Consider the following 22,851-nt stretch of genomic DNA (forward strand, 5'->3'; position numbering starts at 1 on the left):
AGCTCACAAAGAGCAACCAGTGAGAATGTCATTCTGTGGATAGTCCAATGAGCCTGTCTGAATGTTGTGGCCAGACCACAGCAACGTTTGATCCCAGCACAGACCAGGAAAAGTGACCACTAGATGAATCTTGGGTCCTTAACCACCGACACATCCACCAACGTTATCAAGGCCCGCAGTGAGGGATGGCTCCCACCTACCAAATAATCTTAGAAATTGTCCAGGTAATGGAAGGGAAGCAGCTGTTCGATGTCACTCCCATGATAGGTGGCATAAAGCAGAGATCTGATTTGTCACTGGATCTTTTGGATGACAAGTAAAAATCACATTGACAATTGTTTTATGGTCCAAAATGATGAATATAGTCTTCCAAAGAGCAACACTGCAATTTTGTGCACCAACAGTTATGTAAATATGTGCTCTGTAAAGCGCGTTGGATTAAGGCGCTATATAAATAACATCATTATTATCATTATAAATTTCTTGTAAAAGTTTTACATTTTCGAATAGCTGCATAATCTGTTGAATGTAAAACAGGACACAAATACAAAGCGCACATGTTTTCTGAAAAATAGCTCACTGCTATAAAGAAAAACACTACACACCTCGATAATCTTGCATACCAAGGATAGCCAATTAATAAGATTTGACATGAAGTTGGATGCCCTCATATATTATACAAGTTCAAACAAAGCTATTTGTAAGCTCCAATTTGCAGTGGGCAGGTTTTAGTATGCGTTGCCAGCTGAACACGAAAACCAACCCATGGAGAAAGGTATGAGCTCTTCAAAACGTGTTCAGGTAGGTTTGTCTCTTAATACAACCTTGAGAGTACGCAAGAGTTCCCCCAAGACATATCATTTATTACCGAACGATTACTGTATGCAAGTGTAATGGGTCTTCGGGGATAGAGCACCAGCTGTATGGGCTAATCACTTATTTTGTGCAGAGAAGAGATTGGCTTTGCCATCGCTTTGTGAAAGGAGAGTCGGGGCGAGCTGAGGGGTCCTTGGCGTTGCGTGGAGAGGATTTAACGGAAACTAGATGAACAGGGCTTCTGAACCCGCCAAACTTATCTAGCCTGATAGGAAACGTCATGACAGAAAGATCGCGCCTTCTGCCCTTCTCAAACAGTTGTCCCTACATTAAGTCGCTATCCAGCTCAGAGGGACGACACGAGAATGGCGTTTGCTTGAAAAGAATAAAAGGAGGTCGAAAAAGCTACTGGTGAAGGTAGACTAACTACAACGTAAACCCACGCCTTACCCTTCCTCAATGTAGTCGGCTGTTTATAGAGGTCAACCGGTGCAAGTCTGACAGTAGAGTCCTCCTAGGATCATTCAGGGTCTTTTGTAGGTTTCATCTTTATATACACAGAACAATGGGAAAGAATGAATTGCACATGATAGCGTGTGTTTCTATGTGTTGGTGTATGAATACATACTCTCAGTGACAGTACAGAGCAGCCGCAATACCCAGTCGTATGATAACACTTGCAAGTCGGTGACCCCAAACCCAGTAACTCTGACATCCAAGCCACACTGCTTGTTCCATCAAAAGGGGCAGTGATACTTCTGGAGTAAGAACACAGCCAAGCCCTTGATGCTGGCTACTGTGTCTCCAAGGTAGTCGCTCCTTGACTCGCGAGGCACCCTCGGAAGCAGGGTGCCATGGTTTTAAGACCGTCCTTCACCTTCAAAAACCATCTGCATTCAAAGTCCGCTTCAGATGGGATCACAAAAGATGCCAGTGCAGCCGTAACTCCAACTTTCCCCTCCGCCTGCATTTCCTCTTTCAGTCGTTCTTGCGCAAGATCTTCTCCCATGATCTGAGTGCAAAAGAAAAACAAAATGACTTTAAGAAACAAATCACCTGCAGGGCAGAGATGATGGAGTGAGGCTTTAAAAAGCAGGCTTACCATGGCAACATAAAAATATAAACACAAAAACATGACAACTGCTGAACATGCATGTCAAACACTGCCTGTTCTTAGAACGACGACACCATGAATGGCTTTGTTCTCCCTTGTGTAACTTAAACCTGCAGCTCGCACACAGTGCGCATACCTCTAACGGGCAGATGTTTGCGTTTGGGGACAGTCCATTCATCATAGTGACAGTTCAGGGTGAGAATTCGGGCAGGGAGTCGTGCAAGTTGCGCCGTGCCTATCCAACCTCTTTCTTACTAGGCGCTTGATAGAGTCAGGTGAGCCGTCCAATGCATAAATAGGTTTCCTGTACTCTACATCCTTACAGAATTCCACTTTACAAAGAAGGGTTGACTGCACAGCAATAAAACGTTCCCTGAAAAGATGATGGCGACACGACATACTGCACTAACGCTTATTTCAAACTCTCTTCTCATTGCCAGTTTACGTGTCATCTGTGATCAGGCCAAGAAGACTGGAAGCTTTGAGTAAAATGTAAGAGCAGACCAGAGGCCATCATGCATGCTGAGCCTGCATGCTGCACACTCCTGGTCAGGCCCGAGTTTGAAGGTGGACAAATGTACAAGACACTGATGCTGAGCTAGGTTAGAATGCACCCTCTGCAGTCTTTACAAACAACGAGCTGCGGTAGAATGGACCCATTCAGCAGTCTTTAGAAAAGCTGGGGTAGATTGGAACCCTTCAGCAGTCTTCAGAAGCGACGAGCTAGGGTAGAATGGTACCCTTCAGCAGTCTTTAGAAACGATGAGCTGCGGTAGAATGGAACCATTCAGCAGTCTTTAGAAACGACAAACTGGGGTGAAGTGGAACCCTTCAGCAGTCTTGAGAAACGAGAGCTGGGGTAGAACGGAACCCTTGAGCAGCCTTAAGAAACAAAGCCGTGTAGAATGAAACCCTTCAGCAGTCTTAAGAAACAAAGCCGGGGTAGAATGAAACCCTTCAGCAGTCTTTAGAAACAAAGCTGTGGTAGAATGGAACCATTCAGCAGTCTTAGAAACAAAGCTGGGGTGCAATGGAACCCTTCAGCAGTCTTAGAAACGGCGAGCTGGGGTAGAATGGAACTCTTCAGCAGTCTTTAAGAACGAAGAGCTGGTGTAGAATGGAACCATTCAGCAGTCTTTAGAAACAAAGCTGGGGTACAATGGAACCCTTCAGCAGTCTTTAGAAACAAAGCTGGGGTACAATGGAACCCTTCAGCAGTCTTTAGAAACAATGAGCTGGGGTACAATGGAACCTCTCAACAGTCTTTAGAAACAATGAGCTGGGGTATAATGGAACCCCTCAACAGTCTTTAGAAACAACGAGCTGGGGTATAATGGAACCCCTGAACAGTCTTTAGAAACAACGAGCTGGGATATAATGGAACCCCTCAACAGTCTTTAGAAACAACGAGCTGGGGTAGAATGGAACCCGCAAGTTGTCTTTGAAGACGCTGAGCGCATGTAAAATGGAACTGTCAAGGAGCCTTTACAAACGCCAAGCTGAGGAAGTAAGGAACCCTCAGGGAGTCTTTAGAGGTGCAGACATGAGGTAGGCTCGAGACATCAAGTAGTCGTTCGAGACACTGATCTGTGGTAGAATAGAACCCAGAAGGATTCTTTAGAGCGTTCCAGAGCTATTTGAGAGCAACTTCAATGTCTTCTTATAAGTGTCTTTTCAGAATTTTCTTTTCAGTAAACATAGTTTATTGCACTGTTTCATGATAAGAGGGGCCTAATTTTCTTGCACAGAAGAACAAACAAGAAAGTGAAACCATAAGATCGGTTGTGTATAGATTAATCAGCACATTTTACTTTTAGTAGCCACTCCATTCCCAAACTCCACAGAAACACACTGTCGGGCAGATATCGTGGTTGTGCATAAGCATGGCAGGATAATAGAAGTAAATATTGAATAACATGTAACTTGACCCAAAGCACCAACACAACATTAACTGGCAGTCCTTGGCTATTTGAGAGAAATAAAAATCAAAACCTTATGGCAAATTCTGAACAATGATTGGGTTAGCAACTGCAGACACACACTGGCAAAGCCAACAGTTTTGGCTTTTGCCGTAAACTGCATCCCCAAAGATATTAGGGCCTGCAATATTCTGGTCTGGTGAAGGAGCGATGTGATTGGCACTTTGGGGTGGACTGTCCCTTTTGGGGGGTGTTCAATCTGATTTGCATATTGTATTTCCCCTTTCTAATGACATGGCAACCTGAAAAATGATGTTCTGGCCTGCCATGAATGATGTATACAGGGGATGGAGGGGTCGATTGTAAGAAGGTAAACAAGCATTGTGCGGTTCTGTGTAGGGAGTTAGTCGATGGATGTCCGAGTATGTACATGAATGGATGGGTGGGTGGATAGGGAAGGAACGATGAGTAGGTTGTGGGGTGTGTGTGCGTGTGTGGGTGGATGGATGGATGGATGTCCGAGTATGTACATGAATGGATGGGTGGGTGGATAGGGAAGGAACGATGAGTAGGTTGTGGGGTGTGTGTGCGTGCGTGTGTGCGTGTGTGGGGGTGTGGATGGATGGATGGATGGATGGCCACAGGAGTTTATGGATGGGTTGGTGGATGTGAGAATGGCTGTGTGGATAGATTTGTCAGAAGTATGGGTTGGTTGGTTAGTGGGTGTGTGAATGGATTGCGGGGAAGGTTGTGTGTGCTGATTTTTGTTCACTGTGCATAGCATACATTTATTCCCATTCACCAGAGCCACTGTAGAGAAGACTGACAGAAGTGCACACCGTTTGCAGAGCAGGGCTGAGTACCAATCTAATTCCATGCTTGTTCAGGTACCCCTATCTGCTACTAAAGCAGTGGGAAAGACAGGAGAAGAGAGCTACATGGGGATGGGAGCAAGGTTGAATTATTGAGGTTCGGTCCTGAAATCTAAAAGGGGTTCCATATGTTTGTACTGCTCATTTTTTCAGTGCAGAATGTTTCATTTTTAAATGTTCACGATTTCCAAAATTCAGTGTGGTAGTAAAATGTGGGGGCAACCCATTGAAGCTCCCAATTAACCCGCATCCCTACGGCTAGCTCAAATAAACCATTGTTCCCTTTTCCAAACATACCATCAGTATCTTTAATACATATATATGGGATACATTACTCACCATAATCGTATTTCTGATGGTTGTATCTGCTTAGATTCACATGCTGTGCATAGGCCGACATCTAGTGGAAGCTGCAGAGTATTAGAGTTTGTTTTTCGAAACTCGAAAATGGGCGTCGACACAGGGCGTGCCAGTAATATCCCTAGTGTGACGTCCACTGTACCCATGATCCCTCATGCGAGTAGGACCCTCAGATGGTATTTTTTCTGACATGAGGTAGCATGAGGAGTAGCGCGAGTACAGATTATCCAAGCAGATAGATAAGACTACAAGCATCCATGCGCCTTCTCTCAGAGGGGAGGAAGGGCGGGCGCATGTGAATCTAAGCAGATACAAGCATCAGAGTATCTGTCTTGGAATGAGTGTCAATGCAATAGTGCTGAGTACAAGTGTGAATAGAGCTCCATGTAGCTGCTTTGCAAATGGTGTCAAGGGGTACATTTGCAATGAAAGCCAGAGTGGCCCCGGTGCCTCTTGTAGAGTGGGCTCTTGGCGTAAAAGGCAGAGTTTTTTCAGAAAGGGAGTAACACAGCTGGATACATTTGACTATCCATTTCGAGATGGCACCTTTGGAGAAACAATCTCCTTCTCTGCTTTTAGCTACGGAGATGAACAGTTGGTCTGTTTTTCTTAGCGGTCTGGTCATGTCTACATAGTAGAGGACCACTCTTCGCACATCTAGAGTGTGTCATTTCACCTCAGCAGAGCTTTTGGGTTCTTGGAAGAAGGCCGGTAGATCAATGGACTGGTTAACGTGGAATTTAGAAACGAATTTAGGTGAGAACCTAGGATGAGTTCGTAGAACCAGTTTATCCTTATGAACAGTAAAGAAAGGATCCTGCACTGACAGAACCTGAATTTCACTGACCCTTCTTATGGATGTAATGGCTACTAAGAAGGCAGTTTTATAGGTCACGTGTTTGAGACTGGCTTTATGCATGGGTTCAAAGGGGGGGCCCATGAGTTTAGCAAGCACCACATTAAGGTCCCATCCTGGTGGTGGGTTAGACATTGGAGGGTGAAGTCTCTTTACCCCTTCCATAAATGCTTTAACCACTGGTACTTTCCACCACAACACCTTGTTATGGGAGGTGGTGTAGGCTGACAGCGCTGCCAGGTGTACCTTGAGTGAATTAAATACCAATCCTGCGTCCAGCAGGTGGAGCATGTAGGTGACAATACTGGAAGGAGTGCAATCAACTGGGTTGATATGTTTATTCTGGCACCAGATATCGAATCTCTTCCATTTATCGAAGTAACAGTGTCTTGTGTTTGGTTTCCTTGATTCTTTTAGGATATCCATACATATCTGTGGTAGATTGAGATGGCCAAACTCTATGACTTCAGGAGCCATGCTGCCAAGTTCATTGAGCTGGGTTGAGGATGCACTGTCTGACTTTGGTGCTGTGATAGTAGGTTGTGCCAGCACGGGAGTCTGATGGGTTTGCACACTGCTAGTCTGCGCAGGTGTGGGAACCAGTGTTGTCTCGCCCACATGGGAGCAACTAGAATGAGCGTCAGCGATTCTCTGTGCATCTTGTTGACCACCTTCCTCATGAGAGGCGTTGGTGGAAAAGCGTAGGCAAACATCCCAGACCAGTTCATCCACAGGGCGTTCGCACTGGAGTCTGGCTGGGGGAACCTGGATGCGAATCCTAGGCATTGTCTGTTTTCGCTTGTGGTGAATAGGTCTATAGTGGGGAAATCCCACTGTGAGAAGAGGTCTTCTACGACTTCTCTGTGAAGGCACCATTCGTGTTCTTCTGGGAGGGGGATCTCTGCTTAAAGCTTCTGCTAGTGAATTGCGATCCCCTGGAATATGTTGAGATGACAGGTAAATGTTCCATCTGAGTGCCCATGTCCAAATTTTCTGGGCAAGCCTGGACAGATTTGGTGAACCAGTCCCTCCCTGCTTGTTTATGTAAAACATAGCTGTCGTGCTGTCTGTTAAGATCTGCACTGACAGGTTCAACAGGTGGGGTTTGAACGCTCAAAGAGCTCCGAAGACTGCTAGAAGCTCTGGCAGATTAATGTGATTCTTGGCCACTGTGCGAGACCAGAGACCCTGAGCTGTGTGGTGAAGGAGGTGTGCTCCCCACCACGATAGGGACGCGTCTGTAGTGACTACAGCCTGCATCTCTGGATCGAAAAAGGGGTTCCCCTTTGACAGGTTCTCTCTCGTCCACCAGTGAAGACTTTGTACAAGTGTTGGCGAAACAACCACTAGATCGTCCCATTGACCACTTGCCTGAGACCACTGTTTCGCCAACCATTCCTGCATGGGTCGCATGTGCAGGCGCGCATTGGGGAACCAGGTAAATACATGACGCCATCATGTCTAGCAAACGCATCGCTTTGCGCACCCTTATCTGATGACCGGACTGATATTGAGGAATTTGCAGTAGTATATTCCGAATTCTTTCCTCTGATGGAAAGGCCAACCCCTCTTGAGTGTTTAGGACAGCTCCTAGGAACTGTTTGGAGGTGCTTGGCACCAGGCTTGATTTTTTCTCGTTGATAGAGAAACCCAATTCGAAGAGGAGGTCGATAGTTATTTGGATGCTGGATCTGCAAATTACTGGGGTTTCCCCTGTGATTAGCCAGTCGTCCAGGTAAGGATACACTGGGATTGCCTCCCTGCGTAGGTGTGCTGCCGCCACCACCTTGGTAAATACCCTTGGAGCCGAAGCTATACCGAAGGGCAGCACCTTGAACTGGTAGTGTTGACTGTCCACCTTGAAGCGCAAGAATCTTCTGTGCGCTGGGAACATGGAAATATGAAAATAGGCATCTTTCATGTCCAATGTTGCCATGTAATCCCCTCTTTTTAGGAGGGGGATTACCTCTTGGAGAGTAGTCATGTGAAATTTTTGGGGCTTGACATACTTGTTTGCAGGGCGCAAGTTTAATACTCGGCGCATTGTCAAATCTTTTTTTGGCACAAGGAAGTAAGTTGAATAAATACCCTTGTTTACCTGGTTGCCCGGGACGAGTTCTATCGCGTTCTTTGCGAGAAGATTGACGATTTCCTCGAGGAGGATCTTTTGGTGGTCCAGGGAGTGTATCTTTTGTCTTGGAGGGTGGTTGTGGGGGCGCTCCAGCAGTTCGATGCAGTATCCTGCGGACACTGTGGACGGCACCCATCTGTCCGATGTGATCCCTTCCCATGCCTGGGTGAAGTTGGAAATGCGCCCCCCTACTGGGGATGCATTGGAAGGGACCCTGAGCGCAGCGACCGTTTGCCGGGATGCGTACCGCCTCTGCATGGGCTGCCTCTTCCTCTACCACGGCTCCTCTTATTACCTCTGCCGTAACTTTGGGTAGTCTGTCGGTTGCCACCCCACGATGTACCCTGCGCCACTGTGCGTAATTGGAGCCCCTCTGGGAATTTTGGCCGCGTGAGCGACGAAAATTACTATTCCCTCTTTGGTTCATGGGCTTATTAGTCAATTGTCCCAGGGACTTTAGGGTATCGTACTCGTCTTTGGCAGTCTCGAGTGCCTCCTCTACTGCTTTGCCAAACAAGACATTTGGTTCCACTGGCATGTCGATAAGGGTAGCCTGGGTCTCGGGTTTAAACCCTGACTCTCTGAGCCAAGCGTGCCTCTTAATGACGGTGCTCTCTTTTCCTGGTGGTAGTGACTACCAGGGCGCGGGCTTAAGTTGACCCCTTATGTAAAGTGGGTCAGACTGGGCGGCCCTGAACATCTTTTCAATTATGGGGTTGACAGCGCTGGTGAGATTACGGGTGAGGAGGGAAGGATCAATTCTGCGCTGGATGGACTTCAGAATTGGAATGGCTTGGGCAATGGGTTTTCTGTCCCCCATGATCTCCTCCGCAAAGTCCCTCTCTTCTTGAGCCCCCTGAGTGTCTTTGTGGAAGTGCTCTGCAGCTCTAGCTAAGACCTCATTTAAAAGGGGCTGGTTATCTACGGGTGAGTCAGTGACGTGTGGTTCTTTGCGAACAGGAGAGTCTATATTGTAGACTTCTGCCTCGTCTTCCTCCTCCTCATCCTGGTCCTCGTCATCTCCATAATAATCGACCCGTTTGGTTTTGGTCATCCAGCATCTGTATGTCTGGATCTTCAGCATACTGATGGTAAGGTTGAATGTAGTAAAGGTCTGAAATCAGGCCCGGAGCTGGAGTCTCAACCCGAGATCTCTTACTAGGAGGCTGAGGGTCTTTGGATCCTGAAGGAGTAGCGTTGTCAGGGGTACTCCGATGGCTCAGAAAATGCTCTGGGTTTTTTTTCGTAGAAATTAGCCAAGGAAGACATTCTTCTCATCACCCCCTCTATGTTCTCAGTGCTCCATTCTCTGGAACTGGGGATTACAACCTCCTGTTGAGGTTCCTCTTCTATTCCCATATCCTGAGGAGTGGGAGGGATACGTTTGGGTGTAGTGACAGGGACAGGGGTCTTGGATCTGTCCTTATCTGAAGACCTGTGTTTGTCCTTGTGTACCTTGTGGAATCTGATAAAATGAGATGCCTGGTTTGTTATCATTAGAGAATCATTACTCATTGTTACCCAGTATTATCCCTTTAGGAATGATTGCATCTTGTTTAGTTATTCATTATTGCATCCTGTTCTGAGTAGTACATGAAGAAGTAGCATCATTATACTATCCACAATATTAGACTGCCACTTTATGCATTAGCCATTTGCATTATCCATTTGCAGAGAGAAATAGGCTCCGTTATATGAAGGGTTTGCTTAAAATGTTATTGCATTATGCATTAGAATGTAGCGCTTAGGCTGAGAGATAAACGTGCTAGGCACTAGAGAGAACGAATGAGGCCTGGAAATGCCACACTGTCAAATTTGGAAATGCCATGTAGAGCCATTTAGAATGACACATTGTTATGCTTTGTAGTTACACATTTAGAGATATGTTTGCACACATATATGCATGTAGAGTGTGCACTTAGAAATTGCATTATGCTTTGAGGATAGTGCTTGGTATTGTTTGAATGTGTTAGGCACTATATTCGAGAATAGAGAAAGCATTTGGCTGGCATTTGAAGCCATTTCTGATGGAGACACAGAAGCGCCACTGGGCTCTGTGCGGAGAGATGTTATGATACAGTGAAAGAAGGAATTTGTAAACATTTGCTTGGCAGACAGATAGCACGAACCCTTGTCCGAGTGGGGAAAGCGAAGGAGGCTAATCAGCTTGAGCTCTGTGCTTTGCAGAGACAGCAAAGGTTGGGGCCATGGAGGGAGCGACATGAGGAGATGGGAGAGAAGCCTTTTCAGGCAATGAGATGCTTTGAAAACGGGCCCTAAGAGAGCATTTCGTAATGCAGAGAGAGCCAACAGTGGAGTGAATGGAGAAATAGATGGAATTAGATGGTGTTTTGGCCAAGGCAGAGATATGATGTCCTTTGTCACTTTGACAAAGAACGTAGAGACTAGAACACAAAGTTAAAGTACACGCATAACACAGACTGGCAGGCATTGCTATATGCTGACACAGAATAGACATTCTTAGCTTAGAGAATGTAAGTAACCATGGAGAAATGAGTGCGTCATTGGAGTAGTATAAGCAGAACTGAAGAGAGAGGAGAGCCGTAGTTGCTGTTAGTTGACCGTAGTTGCTGTCTGGTAGTTGCTGGAGGAGAATGGGGTTAGAAACCGTTTGAGCTAGTGGCTGTTGGGAGTTTTGGATGATGGAGCTGCAGTCCTGAGAATGAGGGAGAGAGCTTGGCAGAAGCAATCGAGTGACCAGATCTTGAGGGGCCTGCCACCACTGACTGACTGGCTGATTGCAGAGTTGTGCATAGAGGAGAGACCTGGCTTGACAAAGACAGAACTGGAGAGGAGAGAGATGAAAATGGGAAGTATGGTTCATGGCCTAGACAAACTGATTGATTACAACCAGTGTGGTAACTTTGCTGATGGTTTTGAGGAGGACATGGCATCTGAAGGGGAGGTGCCCGAGCCTAATGAGTGGGGACGGAATGGTGTGCCATGGAGGTTGGGGGGACGGGCATCCCTGTCCACCCCCTAGAATTACACCCATGATTAGAACAGACACTCACATAAAGAGCTTTGGGTTTGGGAAAGGGGTGAACAGACAGGGATTATCTTAAGAGAGTGAGTGTGAGGCATGGTGTGGATTGGTGTTGATTGGATAGGTTTGATTCTGCATGAAGGAGAGGAATGCTGGATGATTGATGCTTGCATTTAGACTGCATTAGAATCACAGGCTTCCATTTAGACTACATTAGAATCACAGGCTTGCATCCCAGGCTTGCATTAGAAGCATGTAAGGCTTATAATTATTGCATGTATTCCATTGTTATAATTGAATCGATTCAGGTGTTTTATTTGTGTCTTGTGTTTTGTGTCCATAGGAGTAAGATAGGGGTATGTTGTTAGAAGTAAGTTAGGAGTAACACAGTGCACACAGGGCCTAAGATACGAGAGCAGGGGGCTACAGGGATCCACCGCCGCAGGGGATTGTCTAAGACCGGTGCATGCTTGCCCAGGGGGGCAAGACCATGATAGGATTTTGTTTTCCAGACTAACAAATGGAGGGGGCACCCGGATCTTCACTAATGCTGACTGATAGCATGGATTGCAGCTGGCTTGTCGGTCAATTTATCGGTTTTGCAGCAGTCGAAGTTTGAACATCGTGTGCAACTGTGTTCTTTTTTTTCTGTTAGTTCATCGTGGGAATAGATTTTCATGTTTCATGTTTTGTCTGTCTTGGGGATGTTATTGAAGTTAGAGCATGCTGTCCACAATTTTGTTCATCGTAGGAAGGGGAACGTAATTGTCTGACTGACCTTGGAATCCGGAATTGGTTGACATTGGTTGACATTTGGTTGACATTGACCGAGAGCAGTATTTCATGACTGGCAATGTATTATGAATGTATGTACATTTATTTAGCCGAGCGAGAGAAACAGATGTTTTCTTGAAGACGCTTGGAGACTGACACTTTTTGGTGAAATCTCAACTAGGTTTTGGTTTCCATTTGGTTGAAAATTTGTGACACATTTTTGGCAAAGTTGCCGTAGACAATATCTGTTAGTTTTAGAGAAAGTCTTGGCACTTGTTTTTTTTGTAACTCACTGAAGTGTCGTGAGATTGGTTGAAGAGAAATCCCGAGGGTGAATAATTGAAACTGCAGCATGAGCACATTCCTTAGTGACCTGAAGGCAATGAGAAATCGGTTTAAGAAGTATGCTCGACACCTGAGAAGTTTCACCAGCACCAGCCATACATGAAAATGAATAGTGAAACAGAGATGAGCCCATAGAGATGAGACACTCTGAATGCAAATCACTAATTCAGTAATATGTCGCCTCAGACATGTGATTAATAATTGGGAAGATGTCCCAGCAGCAGTTTTGAAATATGACCCATTGAAAAATGTATTGAAAATGGGTGGGAACAGACTTCCTAGAGAAATGAATATTGTTCGTGGGGAGAAAGAGTTACCTCAGAATAATACGAGAGATTGTGCATTTCTGACAGACAGAGAAAATGCATAGAGGGATTGCCTATGAAGATTTGAGGCATTGTGAAACTGTAGCAGTGAAAACAGTTATGTGCATGAAGGCACTTATGTGAAGATCTTTGATTTGAATAGAAATGACTTTTGAAATGACATTTTTGGCAGTAGCAGTATTGTGCCTATGTTTTCGAGTGTGAAAAAAAATACTGTCTAATGACAAAGAAACTTGGCTAGCATTTAAGGAGAACGTTGATAAAGAGAATCGCGCAAAAATTGGATGTTTTTAGACCTTGGAATGTTTGATTTTTGTAGTTTGTATGAGTGCATGGAAGAGAAGTTTGTTGACATTAGAGATTGCGCGGAACTGGCAGACTATTTATTTGAAGCAGGAGTTGGGTGCATTGCAGGAATGTTTCAAAGTGAAAGTACACGCATAACACAGACTGGCAGGCATTGCTATATGCTGACACAGAATAGACATTCTTAGCTTAGAGAATGTAAGTAACCATGGAGAAATGAGTGCGTCATTGGAGTAGTATAAGCAGAACTGAAGAGAGAGGAGAGCCGTAATTGCTGTTAGTTGCCTGTTGTTGCTGTCTGGTAGTTGCTGGAGGAGAATGGGGTTAGAAACTGATGGAGTCCGTTTGAGCTAGTGGCTGTTGGAGTTTTGGATGATGGAGCTGCAGTTCTGAGAATGAGGGAGAGAGATTGGCAGAGCTTGGCAGAAGCAATCGAGTGACCAGATCTTGAGGGGCCTGCCACAACTGACTGACTGGCTGATTGCAGAGTTGTGCATAGAGGAGAGACGTGGCTTGACAACGACAGAGCTGGAGAGGAGAGAGATGAAAATGGGAAGTATGGTTTACGGCCTAGACAAACTGATTGATTACAACCAGTGGGGTAACTGCTGATGGGTTTGGGGAGGACATGGCATCTGAAGGGGAGGTGCCCGAGCCTAATGATTGGGGACGGAATGGTGTGCCATGGAGGTTGGGGGGGATGGGCATCCCTGTCCACCCCCTAGAATTAAGCCCATGATTAGAACAGACACTCAGATAAAGAGCTTTGGGTTTGGGAAAGGGGAGATCAGACAGGGATTGTTTTAAGAGAGTGAGTGTGAGGCATGGCGTGGATTGGAGAGGTTTGATTCTGCATGAAGGAGAGGATTGCTGGATGATTGACGCTTGCATTTAGACTGCATTAGAATCACAGGCTTGCATTTTGACTGCATTAGAATCACAGGCTTGCATCACAGGCTTGCACCTGCAAGGCCTATAGTTATTGCATGGTAGATTTGCACCAGAAGCATAAAAGGTGCAAATTCGATATTGGCTAGAGTTTTAGCATTGTCTACATTATGCTTTGCTGTGCATAAATAAATGTATTCCATTGTTATAATTGAATCGAATCATGTGTTTTATTTGTGTCTTGTGTGTTGTGTCCATAGTAGTAAGATGGGTGTATGTTGTTAGAAGTAACACAGTGCACATAGGGCCTAAGATACGAGAGCAGGGGGGTACAGGGATCTACCCCCACTCCCCTGGGGATTGTGTAAGACCGGTGCATGCTTGCCCAGGGGGGCAAGACCATGATAGGATTTTCTTTTCCAGACTAACAACCTGGGGTGCAAAAGTTGAGTGTGATGACCTTTTCTGCTGTTTGTCCCCTTTACCATGAGTAGAAGAGTGTTTCCCTGATGGTTTGACCTTCTCTGAATCTTTCGACGCCTGGCGTCAAGATTCGGGGGGGTGTATGGTACTCTCTGAATCTTTCGAGTGTGAACTTCGACTCTTGGAGGCAGACGCTGATCGGGATGCCAGAGCCGACTAAGCGTGCAGCTTGGGGGTGGAGGTCGGATTCATCTTCTGACGACCATACCTCCGTGACTTTGGGGAGTGAGGAACTCTTGGCAACTGTGGATGGTTGCCGTGTGTCGTGAGGCAAACTCGACCTGGAACGCCCAGAGGACACCGATTCTGTGGACCGCTCTCTACGTGCCTCCTTCTTCCGAGAACTCGACACGCATGTCGAGTCTCGGCTGGGTTTAGTGTGTTTAGGTGTAGTAGTCTGGGTAGCGCTCGTGTCGCTGGGTGTGGTCCCCATAACTGCCCCACCTGACAATCCTCTGAGGTCGGGACTAGCGCTTGGGTGTCTTTCGACGCCCCTGTACCCTCGCCGTCCGAAAGGGCGGCGTTGCTGCCATCACTGAAGGATCCCACCGCTTCCATGGCCTCGAGCTGCTTGGCCTGATGGGCAAACCGAGATTACAGGTGGCGTGTTTGTCAACCCAAGGGTACTTGCGGTTGCACTTGGGGCAAAATTTAAAAGTAGTACTCTCCATATGTCACCTTATGGCAGCGGACTAGTGTATGTAGGAAATAATAACAAGTGCGGCCCCCCACTCTCCCTACTTGCAGGGCCGAGGCCAGAGGCCTTCCGAGGCCTGGGCCGAGGCCAGAGGCCTTCCGAGGCCTGGGCCGAGGCCAGAGGCCTTCCGAGGCGAGGCCCAAAGACCGTCATGCAGTCTCAACGGTTGTTTGTTCTTCAGACCGGCATCGATCTTTGGGATCTCGACGTGGGGGTGAAAGAAAGGGGAAATTTAGATGATTTTGAGCAAAATGGCAGAAAGCCAGGGAACTCCGCAACAATGCTTCCGATAAGTATGGAAAAAAAACAATCTGACGGTAATACACGAGTGAGGGATTATGGGTACAGTGGACGTCACACTAGGGATAGTATTACTGGCACGCCCTGTGTCAACAACCATTTTCGAGTTTCGAAAAAACAAACTAATACTCCGCAGCTTCTACTAGATGTTGGCCTATGCACAGCATGTGATCTAAGCAGATTCCACAAGCCTCAGAAATATATATATTTGTATGCATTGTAGGTGAATTTCTTTGCACTGATTTTTCTGCACTAAAAAGGAATATGATATATGGCATTTGTAACGCGCCTATACACAAGTGTTTCAAGGCGCAACGAGGCAGGGAGGGAGGGACAAGGGAGACAGACAACGATCCTACTAGGCCAGGTGTCATTCAGATCGCGCAAGTGCAAGGTTAAGGGGACGGGAAAAAGTGCAAGGGAGAGGGGAAAGTGCAGTACACGGTTAGTAACGGACAAGATAAATAATAAGGGCCAGCTAGTGGCAAGTGCAAGATAAGTGCAGAAAAGTGCTGGGAAGAGGGGCTGTAGGGATACAGAGACAGTCCCGCAGTGTAGGGGTTACCGGGAAGGCAGTGCAGGGGAGAGTGGCTGGGCCAAGGACCGAGATTGGTGAGTGGCCCAGTTGCTGATTTAGTACAATTTCAGTGATGCATGCAGTGAAAATTCTGCACTAAAATCACAGAGCAGGGAAAAAGTTCTTGGATTTGGGCAGAGAATGGGGACAGGAATCTAAGTGCTGGAAGGAGGAAGGTAGTGGGTGATAGTGGTGGGCAGAGAGTCAGTTTTGGATGTGATAAGGGCAGGGATTGTATGCATCTTTGTTTGGAATGTATAAAGAGTAAACCAAACTCGGAAGCAAAAAGCAATGTATGCGGGCGACCCATTCAGGGGCTTACAGGTAGGGTTGAAGTAGCTGGGATAGGTAGTCGAAGCAGGAGATGGGGGTGTACAGAGGGTGGGTGGAGAAGTAGAGTTGAGTGGAACATTCAGTCACTAGTGAGATGTTCCTTGAAGAGTAGGGTCTTCAGGGCCTTCTTTAAGCATAGGATGGACGGGAACAGTCCGATCTGCATTGGTAACTTGTTCCAGAGACAGAGTGGCATATCCTGAAAAGGTCAATCTTCTAATTAGCCCCCCTAGCTGTTCTTTGCTTTCAGAATGCCTATGTTGTGGGCTCTGGTGGTGTGCCTCCCTCCAGAGATGGAGCTTCTCAGCCAGATAGACTGGGATTTTGGTTATGACTCTTGTTTGGTGAAACATGCTTTCTTGAAAACAACATGTGCTTGAAGGAGTATCCAGTGCTGCTCCTGGAGGATGGGGGTGAAATGGTTACATGTTCTTAATCTTGTAAAGAGGCTTGCCAGGCAGGTCTCAGAACTGCCATTGTGGCATCTGGTCCTACAGCAATTTTGGCATTGACACTGTTCAGATGGGAGACACGCAGGGCTTTAACAACTTATGGAACTCAGGTGAGGATGTTGCGGATGAGCACAAGCTGGTATAATGCTGTTTGGATCTACTTGGGATATGTGTTTTGAATGAGAGGGTACAGTCCCTGGTAAAGTGGGGAGATGTTGCACTGGTTGCGAGTTGAAGCATGAATCCATCAAGCTTCTTTTCAGTCCGCCAGTTTGCGGATTTCTGTAGGTTGAAGATAAGGGACAGTAAAGAGCTTTGTAGATGCCTATGGTGTACAATGCTGCACCACTTCTCGGCACTGATAATATTTCCCCTACACCCTCCCATGTGCTGTGGAAGGGGGCTTGCTCGCCTTTTCATTCTCTTCCTCAGCTGGTAGCAGCTGGTCCCAAGAGGTTAAGTGTTGCTTCCTGTCCATCTTCCCCGAAAACCAATACAAAATAATTATTTAACATCCTGAGAGAGCTCGAAAACCTGTCCGAGCCACCAGTATCTTGCACTAAAGGTTTTACATGGTGCACTAATATTCAGACAGCTCTTTCTGACAAAATCGAGCTTCTTAAAACAAAAATAGTGCAGCAGAAAACTAGCCTGATTACCAACACACCCCCGCTTGCTACTCATTCACCCTTCATGACAAAGATGACTTGTTCTATTTCACACCTATCTCCACTAAGGACGTTGAGAATATAATCATAAGCCTGAAAGCATCCAGATGCCTAGGCGATGTTTGCCAAGCATCAATTATTAAAGAGTCAGTGACAGATCTTGTGCCTTTTATTAATGGGCTAATCAATGCCTCCTTCGCAACCAATACAGTTCCAACTAATCTGAAGGATGCATCGGTCATGCCACTTCTGAATAAACCTACCCTTAACACCAACATCCTTAATAATCTGGAAAGGGCAGCTTACTTACAGATCCAGCATCACCTAGAAAGTAAAAACCTACTAGGACTCCGCCAGTCAGGTTTATGACCTCGACATGGCACGGAGACTGCCCTTTTAGATTTAGTAACTCAAATGGAGATCATAAAAGACAAAGGCAATTCCGCATTCCTGTTACTAGATCAGCGGCCTTCGATCTGGTTGACCATATAAAGTCTTATATAATCACCTCTCATCTGCAGCACATTTCTTGGACGAAGCCACCACTTGGATTCAGTCATTCTTAAACAATGTAACCACAAGAGTTTTCTTACCCTCCGCCTGCGCTACCCCTATCCCTGTCACCCGCGGAGTCCCCCATGGATCTTGCACCTCACCTACCCTCTACAAACTCTTCACCAAGCCGTTCTTTGATGAGATAGACCATTTGGATGTCTCCTATACAAACTATGCGGACGACACCCAAATCCTCATACCCACCTCTGGCGACTATTACACAGATTCTAAACTCCTAAACAACGCCTATCAAATCATCCAAGCCTGGATGGCCAAACACGGTCTATGTCTTAACGATGGCAAGACCGAGCTGCTCCTTGTAGGCACCCAAGCTAGACTTAACAGACTTGACACACAATTCAGTACCTTCAATATGGACGGTAACAATATCATGGTTTCAAAAGATGGAAAAACATTAGGTATCTACATCGACTCATCCATCACACTGACTAGACAAATTAACGCAACAGCCTCCACTACTGCATACACGTGCAAGTTAATTAACGCCTGCAGACCATTTCTGACCACAGGTAACTGCATTACCCTAGCCAGGGCCCTAGTCTTATCAAGAATGGACTAGTGTAATGCTCTCTACCTTGGTACTAACCAACCTAACCTAAAAAAGCTCAAAACCTTCCAAAATAATGCACTCGGATCAGCTACTAATCACCCCAGATCTCACCACATCTCAGAGATAAGAGGCACTGTACACTGGCTCTCTGTTTCCCAAAGAATTTGATTTAAAACCCTCTCACTTACCTTCAAATGCTTATACAACCTAGCATCTAAATACCTATGTGACAAATTTACGCAGACCGGCCTACCAGATCCTCATATTCCAACTGTCTGGTTATTCTGAGGTTCAAGGTCCAAAAAGCAGGAGGCAGTAGTTTCCCAGTCCTTGCAGCCAAAATGTGGAACTCCTTGCAAGCTACCCTCAGAGCCGAACCTTCCTTCTGTACTTTTAGAAATCATGTAAAAATGTGGCTCAAACTGAACAAACATTCACTTTGATTGCTATACCTTGTAACTTTACCAGCACACTTTGTCAACATTTTCGTATTCTTACTCTGTAAATACTTATCTGTGAGTACCTGTTATGCGATTGTAAATAATACTCTATGCTACTGTGAATGACTTATTATATGTTGCTGTAAGAAATGTGCCCAGATGTCTATGGGCTTGGCGTGCTATATAAATAAAATGCAATACAATTAAGCTGTGAACTGGCTAGCTACCACAAATTAAAGCTCAGCTTACACAGCACCATCAGAGCGCTCCTGCCACAGCCAGCCACTGCACATCAGAGTGTAACCTTAAACTTCACCAGGAACTCCCTGTCTGAGGAAACATTGATTTCAAGCTATGCAGCCTGTTTCTCTCACCCACTGTCCTCCTTGCTTGTAATTCTACCAATGTCTTGTTTGGAGGTAAACCGGTGTGCAGCCAAATCCTTTTAGAAAAATGTTACGCATTCTGCTACATAAATGCCTGACCCTAGCATGGCTGATGGCTCAGACATTATTGAATTTAAAGGAATCAGAGTGGTTTAGGCAGCGGGGGCGAGGAGTGAGGCAATACGCATAGTAATTAGATGGCCATGGGTACATAGTGGTTACATAAAGGACACTTGCATGCTGCGTGTCCATCCTTGCATGTCATCTGCCCTCTGCCTGCACTCTAATATCAATACATGTGCACCTCACAAGGTGTCACTAACACTACACCTTTGAGCATAAGCAAACTGGCATAGATCTAAAATGACAGCCATTTAAACGCTGTCTCACCTAAAAGGAAATAAGGGAAGAAATGTAGAATGAATTGAAGTTCAAACCCTCTATGAACCGAAGTAATAAACCAACAAGACAGACTTTGAACAGCACCACTTTATATGTTGCCAACGGCTTATGTGCAATAGACTCTGGGATCCCAAAGCGACAAACAAAATGGCTTTGCACATTTATAGATGGTCCAAGTAAGCTATTTATTTAATGGGAAGGATAGCACTCTTCAAGATGGTTGTGTTGTCTAAATTGATCTCTCTTTTGTAAAATATTCCAATAGTACTCAATAGATCATTCTTTAGGGTCTTGTGCAGCAATCTAGCTCAATTTCGATGACATCCGAGTACGGTGTGACAAACCTTCTGGGATGACCAGACCATACTCGAAGGGAGGATTACAGGTGCCAGATTGTAATCATTATTATTAATATTAGGGTATTTATCGCGCGCAGACCTAGCTTTGGGAAAAAACTGAGCGTTTTACAATCATAGGGTGAAGAACACAATGAGGGAAGCTGAGAAAAAAGCAGCAGGGAGCTAACAGGGGAGGGTGAGCAATTGGCAGCAAGGGACATCTAGACAGAATTGTAATACTAGCTCGCGTCACATCTAAACAGAATTGTGTAGACTAGCATTGCATCACATCTAGACAGAATTGTGACGATTAGCATCTATGACATCTAGACAGACCTGTCAAGATTAGCTTGCATCGCATCTAGACAGGATTGTGAAGATTAGCATGCGTCACTTCTAAACAGCGATGCCACTAACCAACCCACTAAACAATCTCACCCCTCTGCATACACATCTCAAACTCTAACTGAACACAACCATACCTCCAATGCACAACAAACCGTGCACACTTCACCACACTGCAACAAAATATACCACACATAGCCTCACAAAACAGTACACGACCGCTCACAACCGAAAAGCACACCCAAGGTCAGTGAACGGTGCAAACCGAACTGAGGCTGCCAACAGACCATCACCGCTCTCTTGCCTTTCACCAGCTCAATCCTACTAACCTTCCTATCCTCTTCCCTTTTCAGACCCAGCAGAGCGCCTGCGGACCACTCCGGCGGTGACAGTGCGTGGTACAAATACCTTTAATATGAACATCTACAAGCAACCAGGAAGTGGGAAGACAGTGGGGAGCAAATCACAGAGTCTCAGGTAGGGTGGGGAGTGCAGTGTTGGTGGACCTAGGTGTTACGTAGGAGGATTTAGTCACCCCCAACTAGCTTTATTTTCTATTGTACAAATATTTTGTATCTATATCCACATGATAAATTAGAGCAAAAAGCAGCAGGGAAGATGAGATTAAGCTCTGGTTACGTGGAAGATTGCCCCTACGATCCATTACAGGTGACCCTACAGCTTGAGACAGGATTACAAAACGCCTGGGGCCAGCAGATGTATATCATGGTAATGCTTCTAAATGGGGTACATTATTCGTGTTCCCCACACTAGACAAAGTAGTGGAAGACCGGTGGAAAGGTGCCGGGTTTAAGGTGCATAGTGATTCATTTGATAAAGTATTTAACAGATGTGCAGTTAAAAGTGGCAAAACACTTACAAGTTAAAATTCTGAATTCATGCTTACGGGCAGCTTTCAACGCAAATGGACCGAACGTCCTGCGGAACTCGAACCCATGTACCAATTTTCTCTTCAACTTGTATCTGTGTCAGCATTTAGTGTTGACATTCTATTCAATATTCAAATTAATGATACTGCAGCCCATCTAATGCTCGAGTAAAATAGTTCATTATGCTGGGAGTTGGTTTTAGTGATGAAATGTAGAATAGAGTATGTATGCTATCCAAAAATGTATCCACAGGACTGGCTTCCAGGACACTTCAGACGAAGACCAGCAGTTGCATGATGTCCCCTCGTAGCTACGGTAAGAGGTCGCCTATCCAGCTGCTCTCTGGTTCAGTCCTTCAGTCAGCACAGCAGCCTTTAGACATCTTGCTCCAGCTCGATTCCAGGATGCAAGCTTAAAATGACTTCAGCTTCTTGCTTCAGATTTCTTGTTTCAGCTTCTGATCAGGTGAGCGTGAGGTTCCTTGCTATACAAAACACCACCCATTCACTCAGGCTGAGCCATGCTCAGCCAGCCAATCATACACAAGTGCATGTATGCAGGAAGCACCCAATCAGCCTCTCGGGCATTCAGCCATTCACCCAAAACCAGACACACAACACATGATGTGGATTGGAGGCAACACCCCAGCCTTTCAGAGTCCATACTGCATTAATTCAAGTTTCAGTCAGGGCTGGCTCAGGCATTATGTCACACAACCAAATCCAGACACCCAAAGCACAGGATGTGAATTGACACTCCCCTCCATTCATTCAGGCTCCACATTAAGGGTGTACCCACAACAAGCAGTCCCCAGGAAGGCACCAGCCAGTCTGGCAGGAGGCAGCCCCAGAGCCATTTATGGCCCTTCCACCCAACAGCCATTCAGGGGAAAGAAACAGAGCCAGGACTTTCAGAAACAAGGGGTAAAGGCAAAAGAAACCAAGAGGCTACAGTGGCCATCTTGCATTTGTGTAGGAATCCATTGATTCCTTGTGGCAGGGCCTGGGTATCCCAAAATTGAAGGATGCCTAGAGCCACTGTCAAGTCAGCATGTAGCTGCCACCAGCCCATGCCCGGCTCTGTGGGCAACACATGTGCCGAGAAGTCCCAGGAGGATAGCTCAGCGGCAGCGTGCTCGACTTGGAAACAAGATGACACGGAGCAACACAGGTTCGATCCCTGGGTCCCGCGCTTAGAAACCTCTGGGTATTAAGCGCGTTATAAATAACCTATCATATCATATCAAGCATACACTATGGGTACAAGGGTGTACCCCTACCCATGCGTGCCCTAAGGTTATCCCAAGGGTACTGTTCACCAAAAGGTAAAGAAGAAGTGCTGCACTGCCAGGGGTCCAGATAGTCGCCTGTGCAGAACAACACACCGAAAACACCAACAGATAAATGGCAGGACAAGGATGAGGACGCCCTGCCCCTCCAAATGCATTTCCAGCATCATAGCCGCCCCCTCCGCTCTCCCAGACTGAGGTTAGGGCGAACTAATCTCCCACGAGATTGTCACCCTCATCCAGGCAGTCAACATACCTTCTGGAAAGGCCATCTGTATTATCATGACTCTTCTCTGGTCTATGCTCAATGGTGAAGTCTAGCCATTGCAGGCTGATGGACCTCCTGAGCAGTTTGGGGTTTTCACCCTTCAACTGCATAAGCCACTTTAAGGGTTTATGGTCAGTTTAGACA

The 22,851-nt window shown here is 46.0% G+C and overlaps 1 protein-coding gene across 3 annotated transcripts in view; it reads right to left on the reverse strand.

Moving 5' to 3' along the window:
- Positions 1 to 323: 323 nt before the first annotated feature.
- C5QH8orf76 (chromosome 5q C8orf76 homolog) overlaps positions 324 to 22,851 on the reverse strand; it is a 366,825-nt gene continuing 344,297 nt past the window's right edge. For 2 of the 3 annotated variants that reach the window (XM_069621576.1, XM_069621575.1), the window contains one exon: positions 1,463 to 1,828. In XM_069621576.1, the coding sequence (XP_069477677.1) occupies positions 1,610 to 1,828 (219 nt within the window). In that variant the 3' untranslated portion in view covers positions 1,463 to 1,609. Of the gene's footprint in view, positions 1,829 to 22,851 lie in introns of all 3 variants that reach the window. The other variant, XM_069621574.1, reaches the window with a different exon arrangement.

Source organism: Ambystoma mexicanum, chromosome 5q (assembly GCF_040938575.1).
Source record: "Ambystoma mexicanum isolate Mex_15411 chromosome 5q, UKY_AmexF1_1, whole genome shotgun sequence".
NCBI classification, from domain to species: domain Eukaryota; kingdom Metazoa; phylum Chordata; class Amphibia; order Caudata; family Ambystomatidae; genus Ambystoma; species Ambystoma mexicanum.